Below are 11,117 nucleotides of genomic sequence, written 5' to 3'. Positions count from 1 at the left end.
GCTAAGCTCCCTGTGGTTACTTTTCCTGTATTGTTTTGCTGTAATGTCCTGTTTTAATTGCTTCTTTCTTAGTCCATTCACTTGGGCTAACACTAGGGCCTGTCAGAAGTTAAAAGACGCTGTGCCACTTTTGTTTTTTAAGGCTCTTGAGATTTAAAATGCATTGCTCACAACCATCTGGTGTGGTAGGTATTACCATCTGCATTTTAGAGATGTAGAAATGGAGGCTTAGAAAAGTAACAAGTCCAAAGTTCCACAGCTGTCTGTGGTAGCACTGGGACCCAAATGCTTCTCTACTAGCCTACACAGATATAGACTGAAGCTTCAGGAACAAAGGAGATGTGAGAGGACCAATATCTGTCACATGGCTACAGTGTGCCATGGGTTGCATCCAGGCCTTCAGATATCTTGCTTGTGCCTGTATTGGGCACCATTGCCTTTCCCGCTGGAGGTTCAGGGAGATTAAGAAACTTGCCTGAGATTACCCAGCAATATCAACACTGCAGAGACAGGTTTGGAGCTGAGGTCTGTGGGGCTGTCAAACTCTGTTCATTTTTCAAGGTCACATGCTGCCTCCCTGCTGAGGACTTGGCAAGTTGTGATGCAGAATCTTGAAAGAGATTAGCTTCAACCATGTCCAAGAAATTTTTAGTTTGTCATTGTTTCTTCTAAGGGCCACTGGAAGAGAATCCTAAGGAAGATAAAAATAAACATTTTAAAATCCTCACCTGGGGTTATGCTTATTGATTTTAGAAAGGGTTGAGAGAGAGAGAAACACCAATCAGTTGCTTTCTGTATGCACCGCTTACTGGGGATAAAATCTACCTAGGTATGTGCTTTAACTGGAAATCAAACCCACCACCTTTTGGTATATGGGAAAAGGGTCCAACCACTGAGCAGCTAACTCACTCTACCTACCTACCTACCTACCTACTTATTTATTTATTTATTTTCAGGACATTCCATTGATGGGTTCGTAACTGAACAAGACATAAAGCTGTTTAAGAGTCTTAATGAGTATGTCTGGCTGCTTCACTTCTTCACTAGAAGAAATGTCCTGACTCAGAGTTGTTGATTTCTTCTGCATGTGGGAAGCTTCTGAGAAACAAACTATTTTGAAACCTCATTTCTTCATGGGACCACGGTGCCAATCAAAATCTGATTTCAGGACTCTGAATTGAGAAATTAGCAAACCAGCTAAGTGATGCCAGAGAAAAAGTGCCTATGAGGAGTTTTGATCTGACCAGGGGTAATCAAGATACCAGAGGAGCCAGTCTCCTGTTCAAAGTAGAGAGGTTAGCTTCCCTGCCCTGCCCCCTCCTCAGAAACACAACTTTTTCTCATGGGGGAAAATATCAGAATGGATAGACAGCTGGAACTGCCTTATCATTCCAAGTGAGACCGTTAGTCATATGAGATGGAAAGATGGTTGGGATCCCAAATCACTGAATCTTCAACTGGTTTGGGTAAGTCACATTGCAAGCTGCAAGGCACTGAGGGGGTTACTAAGACAACTGAATTTAAAATTTTAATTACAATTATCTAACTCCCTCTTCAACAACAAAAGCTGAGGGAGGCAGGGACTGGCCGTTTCATTCATCAGGACTCAAGGGACAGAATGTTTCTGTACAAAAGATTAAATTTTTGTAATTACAAATTTTCCTCCACTTTGAAAAGAAAGATTGCCACAAGTTTGAGGTCCAGTGTGATTTATTAAAGTCTTTCCCTGGAAAAGAGCAGTGTGTTCTTCAGAAGTCCTAATGAGTCAGAGGCTAGAGTCCTGGGACAGAGATGGCCAGAGGTCAGCTCAGTGAGAAGCTGTCAGCCCTGTCTACAAATAGCTCAGCAGATGAAATCAGAAACCTTGTCACCACGCTACTCCTTGCTTTTTAAAAATCTAGTTTTGGGGTAGTTTTTAGTCCTTGTCAGTGTTGGGAGGAAAGTACATGGAGAGAAGGGATGTAGGAAGATAGGTTCTGCCATTAAAAGACTAAATCATGGAGTTCTGGCTGGTGTAGCTCAGTGGATTGAGCATGGGCCTGTGAACCAAAAGGCTGCTGGTTTGATTCCAAGTCAGGGCCCATGCCCACATTGTGGGCCAGGTCCCCAGGGGGGGCATGTGAGAGGCAACCACACATTGATGTTTCTCTCCCTTTCTCTTTTCCTTCCCCCCTCTCTAAAAATAAATAAAATCTTTAAAAAAATAAATTTTAAAAGACCAAATGATGGAGATCTTATAGTCTTGGAAAGAAAATGAAGAAAACAAAAAGAATATGCATCTTTGCAAAGAAGGCAAGGTATATAAAATTCACAGGTTAAGATTTTTGGCACACAAAAGAAACTCAGAGGCCAGCCACCAATTAGACTGCCTCGCATCTTGGAGAAGGCTGGGTGGGAAAGGTAGTTTCTACACTCAATATAGTAAGAAAAAAAATGTACAGTTAAAATCACCTTGAATTACTGATGGAGACAGGTAAGCCACATGTCACCTGGTCCAGCAGTTAGTTTTTCTTCCACTGCAAGAATAGATCAGCATTTCATTGGATCTGAAGATGAAGTAGTTGAGTTCACAGGCCCTAGATTGAATGAGAATACTTAAACATTAGAATTTCCTCTGGGCAGGGAGACGTATTCACAATGAGACTAACTACATGGAAGAATGACTGATGAGACAGCAGAGTCATGTCTTCAGTTCAAGATAGACTGGGGTGTTGTACTAATTGAATGGCCAACACACCTGCCAGTACATTTGGAGTTCTGTCTCTTTAGCAAAGGCCTATAGCTGCACTAATGTTAAATACACCCATGCTCTTAATCCCCTGATACAGTATTGTATAGTAAAAACTATATTGTAATAGTATTATAGCAATATGTATTTCCATTGCCAAACCCTGCAATACTTACCCAGAGCATAAAAAGCTATGCTCCTGCTTACAGGAGCAAGCTCTAAGATTGGAATATAATGCCTATTTTTAAAAATTTATATTGTGTTTTAGAGAGAAGAGGGGAGAGAGTGAGACAGTGAGAGACACTGATTTGTATTTACATTTATTTATGCATTCATTGGTAGATTCTTATATGTGCCCTAATTGGGGATCAAACCTGCAACCTTGGCATATGGGGACAATGCTCTAACCAACTAAACTTAATATGCATTTAAGTGAAACATGTGTTTTTGTGTATGTGTATGAAGGAGATAGGGATGGGTCTCACAAAATTTCCATGAAAAACCATGCTCAATCCAATGATGCACTTTGTAAAACAAACAAAAAAAGATTTTACTTATTTTTAGAGAGTGGGGCAGGGAAGGAGAGAAACATCGACATAAGATAGAAATATCCGTTGGTTGCCCCTTCCGGGGACCAAACCCACAACCCAGACATGTGTTCTGACTTTGGGAATCTAACCAGCAACCTTTTGATTTGCAGGACAACGCCCAATCAACTGAGCCATACCAGTCAGGGCATCCAATGATGCACTTTTTAAGGTGACATTTATCTGGAAATTAGAAGGTGCAAAAGATAACAAAACACACACAAAAAGCCCACTTTTAAACAAATCTGTAACTTAAAAAAAAAGCCTACAAATATTGTGAGGGAGGTATATTGTTTCATGGCAGTCATCAGAACTTCCTGCAAGTAGGTAACTTCTTTCCATCAGCTGACATGTCTGGCGATGGCATTTCCATGAGAAGCCCTGTCATTCTTCAGTCTTCCTCCCATAGGCTTCCAAATGATGCTTTCAAGGAGGCTGTAAGGCCCATGACTTCAAGGATTAGTGTTGTCCACTCAGGCATGATGCTACACATCATGTGGTAAGTACCAATATTTTGGAGGTTTTTAAGAAGATAATTTGAATTTTTGCCCCAATCAAGGAGAAAGATTTTGTCGTCTGGTTTACATTCAAGACCTAGTTGGCTCATTATTCTGAGAAATAAACTTTCTTCTGGATTAAGAAACCTCATCATGAGACTTGAGATATACTGGTTTGGAAAGTTTCCTCAGTTTTTCTTGGCTTTGAAGTCGCCGGCCTCGTAGTGGGGTAAGCCCCATTGGAGGCAGATGAATCTGAGTAAGAAAAATAAGAATAATGATAATATTAGGAATTATAATCATTGCAGTAACTTATATTTATTGAGGACTTACTAAATACCATGTTCTCTCCTAAGCACTAAATCTACAGAGTCACTAATCCTTATAATCATCTCATAAGGAACTATATCAACATTAATAGATGAGAAAATGGAGGCTCAGAAGTTACAACTTGCTGAAGACTATACAGTAAGTGGTGGAACTGGGATTTGAACCCAGATATGTCTGATGCCTGCACTCTTCACTGTGTTGCCTGCTTGGAGGAAAAAAGGGCCACAAACAACACAGTGAGATAAAAACGCAAAGACGATGAGGAAAAAAGTGTGTACACAAAGATGTTATGTGCATAGTAGCAAATGGGGACTGACTTAAAATGCCTACTAAAGGGCACTGGTTGAATGACAGCACATTCTCACAATGGGACACAAGGCAACCAGGTGAAAAGACAGAGGCAGACATGCCAGGATGTGAAGTAAGACACACAGGCCATAAACAGCACACACTAGGGTTCCATGTACTTAGTGAAGAAAGTGTACATACATGAGTGCACAGACAAAACTACAAGGGTAAATAACTAAACTGTTAGGTTGAGCCAATACCATAAAAAACTGCTGTTTTTTGTAGGTCAAGTGTAGAAAATTGGCAATTTCATATGGTCAACCCAATAGTCATAGAGGTTACTTCCACAGGGTGTGAATTTGTGACAAATTTCACTTTCTACTTAAGCATTCCTTTAATGTATGAACTTTATTTGTTTATTAATACACCTGTCCTTCATAATAAAGAAATCTTTCCATAAAAGTGAAAAGAAAAAGAAAAAGCTATGTAAATGTGAGCTGGCTTTCCCTTCTACAAGTAGGAAAGTTTTGCAAGTAGGAGAAATCAGGCATTCACTGACATTTGGGTTGGTTGTGATGGGTTGGAAGCATACAAGTACAGCTTGTTTTCAACATGTCTCCTACAATAGTTCTAGACTTCTCAGCAAACCCTCAGCAAAGGATAAGTACCCACCACGTATTAACTGGGGTCATACTTACTGGCCTTGGATAAGGAATCTGGTAATGTAGTCCAATTTCAATCCTGGCTGTGCATTCATCTATACACTGCTTAATCAGGTCTGTGTCTGTAAGCTAGTAAAAGAGGAAAACAGATATCTTTCTAATGCTATTGCTACACAGAATATAGGTGCATGTTTTCTGAAACTTTCAGTTTACCAGCCAAGAAATTAAATATTGAAATTTGAAAATTCAGAAGCAATTTAATGTAAAATTTACTGTGGATTAAATTTTTAAAATAAAGTCTACCTCTTACCTCTGTCTCCCCGTTCCTCTCTCAAGGACAACAGTAACCAGCAGTTTTTTGTTTGTCCTTCCAGCAATATTCTCTGAATATATCAGCATACATTTATACACTTCAGTTTTCTTTTTGTACACAAATGACAGCTCACTCTGTTCTGAACTTTGCTTTTCATCACTAATAAACTGAAGCTCCTTCTACATGTACACATATAAAACTACCCCATTCTTTTTAACGGCTACACCAAACTCCAACATAAGTTAACCAATCTTCTACTGGACATTTAGGTTATCTCCAATCTTTGCCATCTTAAACAACTCTGTTATTGATCCCTCTAAATTTTTTTGGCTCATTGCAAATTATCTAAAAGATATTATCTAAAAGATAATTTCCTGCAGAAAAGAACTGTGTGTCAAAGGGTATATGTTCGTGCATTTTTAATTCTCACGGAATTAAATTAATTCTCTATATTCAAATTACCCTCTAAGACAGTGACTTTCAGCCTTTTCCATTTCATGGCACACATAAACTAATTACTAAAATTCTGAGGCACACCAAATAATATATTTCTTCTCATCTGACAAAAAAAAAAAAAAAGGAATAAGTTTGATTCATTCACACCAGACAGCTATTGTTCTGTTGGCTGCTGTACTTTTTTTTTAGTTTGACAGTCTAAGGGAAAAGAAGTCCAGTGCCCAACTGAATAGTCAGGTATTGTATGTTTTAAAAATTGTTGTGGCGCACTGGTTGAAAATTGCTACTTTAAGAGGTTGACCAATTTAAATTCCTACAAGCAAGCTATAAATTATATTCCCACAACACTGAGTGTCTTCTTCATATCCTCCCCATGTTGATCAAATTTTGAAGTAACCCAACTGGGTCAGCAAGTGCTGTCTGGACACCCCTGAGATATTGGAGAATGAATCATTTCTCATTTTGCACTGTGAACTGCTTTGCTCATTAGTAAGGGGAAGAAATGGCTTTTGAAACCCTAAAATAGTCAAATCGTTGTAGTCCAGTTTCAAGTAACAGAATGACAAATACATTCCAAAAAACAGAAAGCTAGGTGAAGGGGAGAGAGCCTCTGATTCCAAGGATGCTAAGAGTTTGCAAGTGGCCTCAAAGTCAAGCTGGGACTGCATCAGCCCCACATGATACCCACAGGGAAGTCTGGGCCACATGGCTTGGAAATTCCAAGGTGTCCTATGGCACCTCTTGAAGTAGAGGAATTCCAGGACTTGCAATGCACAGAACCCAGTTGAGTCCCTTGGAGCAGAGGCTCAGCTTTCTGACCTTCATGCTTCTAGGAAGCTATTGCTTTGATGTCCACCTTGGGAACATGTCCATGTTCTTCCCCATTTGCTTCTTAGGATTCAGAGCAATTCATGAGATACCCTTGGAGTATTATCAAGCTCTTATAGACAGTAAGGTTATGAGAAACTACTTTTGTCTGTTTGCATGAAGGATGGTGGAGAAAGAAGCCCCTGATAAAGCTATGGTTAAAGGGATTGAGGGCTCCTGGGGCTCCAGTTGTCCATTTGAACAAGTCTGGGTTAGAGTTCTCCAAATCCCACCTTTTGGAGGCTGCGTGCATGATTTTTCTACATCTACATACCACTTATACCAATATTAAATTTTTTCTTTTCTTTTCTTTTTTTTCTTTTCTTTTTTCTTTTCTCTTTTCCTTTCTTTTCTCTTTCTTTTCTTTTCCCCTCCATCCCTCCCTACCTTTGTTTATTTATAGAGAGAGGGAAGGGGAGAGAGAAAAAGAGGGAGAAAAACATTAATGTGTGGTTGCCCCTCATGTGCCCCCTGCTGGGGACTTGGTCTGCAACCCCGGCACATGCCAGGAATCGAACCAATGACCCTTGGATTTGCAGGCCAGCACTCAGTGCACTGAGCCACAACAGCCAAGGCATAAACTTTTTCTTTAAATGGATTTTCCTAAGCATTGTATTTGTGAAATGACCTGATACTCTGTTTTCTTTCTAATACATAGTAAAACAAGCACATATGTTAAAATTAAAAGCCCATGTACCTCCCTCAACAAATAAAATCTCACTCATGTACCATCATTGGCACATATGTGCCCTCTGGCTCCCACCACATTAGGCCAATTCAAGCAGAAGCAAATGAAGGATTGATTATTGCCGTAACTGAAAACCCAATGGATCAATGAGCCCTCAGGTGAGTGAGCCTGCAGGGGTTTACTGGGCATGTACTACTGTGATATCCTCAGCACCAGGCTGGACACTGTTATGCCTGCCTTTATTGGTCCCTGCCTTTATTACCTAGGCAGAACAATTCTGACACTTGAAGCTGCAGAGAAGACACAGTGGTACATAATCAACTAGTATATAGGAATTCATCTTGGGGTCGGGGAAGGGCAGAGAAATTGAAGAAGGCTTCCTGAAGGTCAACTGAATCAAAGTATTTGTAAATGCTTGTTAATTTATGACAACCACAAGGCAAGGCCCATGGGATACGCTAGGAAAGTACAAGTCACTGTCTGTGCATCTGAGGAAATGACAGCCTGGTTGGGGAGCCCATAACAATATAAGTGAAACAAAGAAAGGAAGAAAAAGTCAGTGGTCTGCAAACTTTTCAGATCACCAACTCCTTTCAATAAATACCTTTGAATTCACAGATTCCATATAGGTATTTATATTGATTTTTTTTAAAGGATGCAATAAAAACAGAAACAGCACTTACAATATTCAATTTCCATTCCTCCCAGGACAGTTTTAAGGATCTCAGAGCTATATATACTCTGTTGTGGCATGCAGGGTATACACTAGAAACAAAAAGTGTTTGGAGAAGCTGGAGGAGGGTCAGAGGGTAGAGAAGCTTCACATGCAAGTTGGCTGTATAAAGCAGGGAGCTTTAGGGATTCTAAGAAGGTAAAGTACTAAAGATGGGGAGGGTTTCTTTTGTAGCACTTATCCCAACTGTAATTTTACACTTCTTTCCCTCTAATTCTGACACATCTTTGAGGGGCCCATGTCTTGGTTTTGCTCATTTTATATACTCAATGTCTAGTCTGGTGTTTGGCACATGGAGGGCACTCAGATACCTGTTGAGTGAAGGAATGAGAGCCAAGCGTTTTAGAGTGGTGACAGGAGCCACAACAGAAATGGACAAGCCTGGAATGGGAGAGGAAGGGAGGCAGTCTTGTGGAAAGATGAGTTCTACCTTAACCATTATGCTTGGGGTGGGGGGGGAGGCTCCTTCAAGTGGGGTGGTGAAAAGCTGAGGCTGGGTGTTCAGACATGGGAGCTGGAACCACAAGGTGGATGCTGGCTTCTTCAGCCTCAGAGCATATGGCTGACCTTCGGAGGACCCATAGAGCTGGCAGCAGGGTATGTAGAGAAGGCAGAGCCAAAAAGGAGACAGAGACAGGGGTCAGAGAGGAAAAAAAAAGAGTAGAAGTCAGGAAGTTCATGAGGGAACAGGAACAGCATTGAATCTGAGAGATCAATGCAGCGGATGCAAGAAAGGTCAGGAACTGGAAGCCTCTTCCCAGGCTCTGTGCCAGGCACTCTTCCTAAGCTACCAGATAATGTTTAAGGGTGTACTGGGACAAGTCAAATTGAGCCTCTTAGAAATGGTTTTTGGCTCCCTAGTGTTTGTCTGGGTGTACAATTCCATTCAACTAGTTCACGGGAACACTATTTTACCCAATTCTGTGATTCCAGAAGGCAAATTCATTATACTAGCCAAAGAGGCTTGAGTTCAAAGCTAAGTTATAAAGGAAGCCCTGTGTCTTAATCCTGTTCTCCTCCCTCAGAATGGGTTTATACTTGGAGGCTTTGAATAGTTTATGAATTGAAAAAAAATTAACTGTGTATCTCCTGTGGGAGTAGCCCGCAATAGGCATAGCATGTGAGGGCCTATTCCTCCTTTGAAAACTTTCACTGGCCTGACTCCTCTCACCTGGCTCGGTGGTCTTCTCAGGATGCTGGGACACTGAGCTAATTACTAGCTGGACCAAGACTGAGATGAGTGCAGAGAGATACCACAGCTAGTCTGTTTTCTGGTGGCTGGGCAGGTTAATCAGGCTGTGCCTCCAGCCCCTGCCTGCCCATGTTCTGCCACTGTGATTGTTCAGTCCTCCCAATATTAGGACAGAAAAGAAATAACAAACACATGAAACTGCTCTCCTTGCAATCTCCAATGGAGGCTACTCACGTTTTTGTTTTTCTGGAACAGCATCCTGGCTTCATTTAATATGTATTGTTTTTCTTTAATGGTGTCTTCCATCTGCCCTGATGCTGCCTGCCATTTCCTCACAAGCCTGAAAATTCGGCGGTAGAGGGCAAGAACTTCTTGTCTTGTTGCTGTTGTCATCCTCAGACCCACCAAAATAGAAGAGGGGAAATTTGAATAAAAATCCAACCTGACAGTAGGCAGCTAAGAGATACACATTTTTAAAAAAACAATAAGGCTCTTGAATTAGACTAAAAATAATTGCCCTTTCTCAAGTAGTCTTTTTAGTAGCATTGCTGGACAGTTGTGGTACAAGTACCAACTATCTCTCAGCTGGCCTGTGCATCACTGCACAGTTGAGGGCCACTCAGCTACACCATGTTCCAAGACAGCCATTCTTATAAACCAAAACCAAAATACACATTTACTATTCATTAAACCACTACATGCTTTACCAGAGAATCTTAGGAATGATGGTTTCAGGGTGTATTCTGATAAAATTACATCACTGATCTGAGAGCCTAGGAGATGGCACATTTTGAGTGATTGAATTTAATGCAAGGATTGCAAACTTAAGTTCCTCTAAGGATGGCCTGCAGGAAACCTTGCTGGGTAGGGATAGTGGCCAACTGTAGAAGACATGCCGCCTTAAAAGGGGATAGTTGCTACTCAGCCCCAGCCAGCTGCTGCCATGTAGAAATGAGGGCCTAGGGATGCCAGATCTCCTGATAGCTAAATAAAAGGCCACCTAGATTTTTAAACTATAAAGTTTCAAAAGTGATACTAATTCATTCCTTTTGAAAATGTGAGTACCACAAAGGCTAAACAAATTTTGCCTGCAGGTACAATTCTACCTCTTATTTGATCATAACCTTTTTGAAAATATTTCTTAAAATTATTGGTCTATTTCCTTATGCAGGTAAGAACTGTGCAATCAGTGTAACGGAAAATCTTTATGATGGATGACTGAAATCTTGTGGATCCTCTGGGTTTTTACTCTGAAACATCAACATTTTATGTTCAAAGCACTTGTATAAAACCTGACCTAAATGCATCCTCTAAAGTTAACTGCATTTTTTGCATCACCCACCATCAGAGAGATGTAAATTAAAACCACACAATGAGGTACCACTTCACACTGGTCAGAACGGCATCATAAACAAATCAACAAACAATGAGTGTTGGCAAGGATGTGGAGAAAAGGGAACCCTAGTGCACTGTTGGTGGGAATGCAGATTGGGGCAGCCACTGTGGAAAACAGTATGGAATTTCTTCAAAAAACTAAAAATGGAACTGCCTTTTGATCCAGTGATGCCACTCCTGGTATTATACCCTAAGAATCCTGAAACACCAATCCATAAGAACCTATGTATCCCAATGTTTATAGCAGCACAATTTACAATAGCCAAGTGCTGGAAATGGCCTAAATGCACAACAGCAGATGAGTGGATAAAAAACTATGGTACATTTACACAATGGGATACTATACAGCAGAAAGAAAGAAGGAGCTCCTATCCTTTGCGA

At 40.7% G+C, this 11,117-nt stretch overlaps 1 protein-coding gene across 6 annotated transcripts in view; it reads right to left on the bottom strand.

The window, feature by feature from the left end:
- Positions 1 to 479: 479 nt before the first annotated feature.
- LYRM1 (LYR motif containing 1) overlaps positions 480 to 11,117 on the bottom strand; it is a 31,327-nt gene continuing 20,689 nt past the window's right edge. For 3 of the 6 annotated variants that reach the window (XM_045848942.1, XM_045848945.1, XM_045848943.1), the window contains 3 exons: positions 9,576 to 9,735; positions 5,129 to 5,221; positions 3,546 to 4,067 (listed from right to left, as the gene is read on the bottom strand). In XM_045848942.1, the coding sequence (XP_045704898.1) occupies positions 3,951 to 4,067; positions 5,129 to 5,221; positions 9,576 to 9,735 (370 nt within the window). In that variant the 3' untranslated portion in view covers positions 3,546 to 3,950. Of the gene's footprint in view, positions 692 to 2,451; positions 2,577 to 3,545; positions 4,068 to 5,128; positions 5,222 to 9,575; positions 9,747 to 11,117 lie in introns of those variants that run through there. The other 3 variants (XR_006786920.1, XR_006786921.1, XM_045848944.1) reach the window with 3 other exon arrangements.

The sequence above is a fragment of the Phyllostomus hastatus genome, unplaced genomic scaffold (assembly GCF_019186645.2).
Source record: "Phyllostomus hastatus isolate PE091 unplaced genomic scaffold, TTU_PhHast_1.1 phas_contig_64, whole genome shotgun sequence".
NCBI lineage: Eukaryota > Metazoa > Chordata > Mammalia > Chiroptera > Phyllostomidae > Phyllostomus > Phyllostomus hastatus.
The sequence above is the reverse complement of the archived record's forward strand: the minus strand, read 5'-3'. Positions and strand labels throughout refer to the sequence as shown.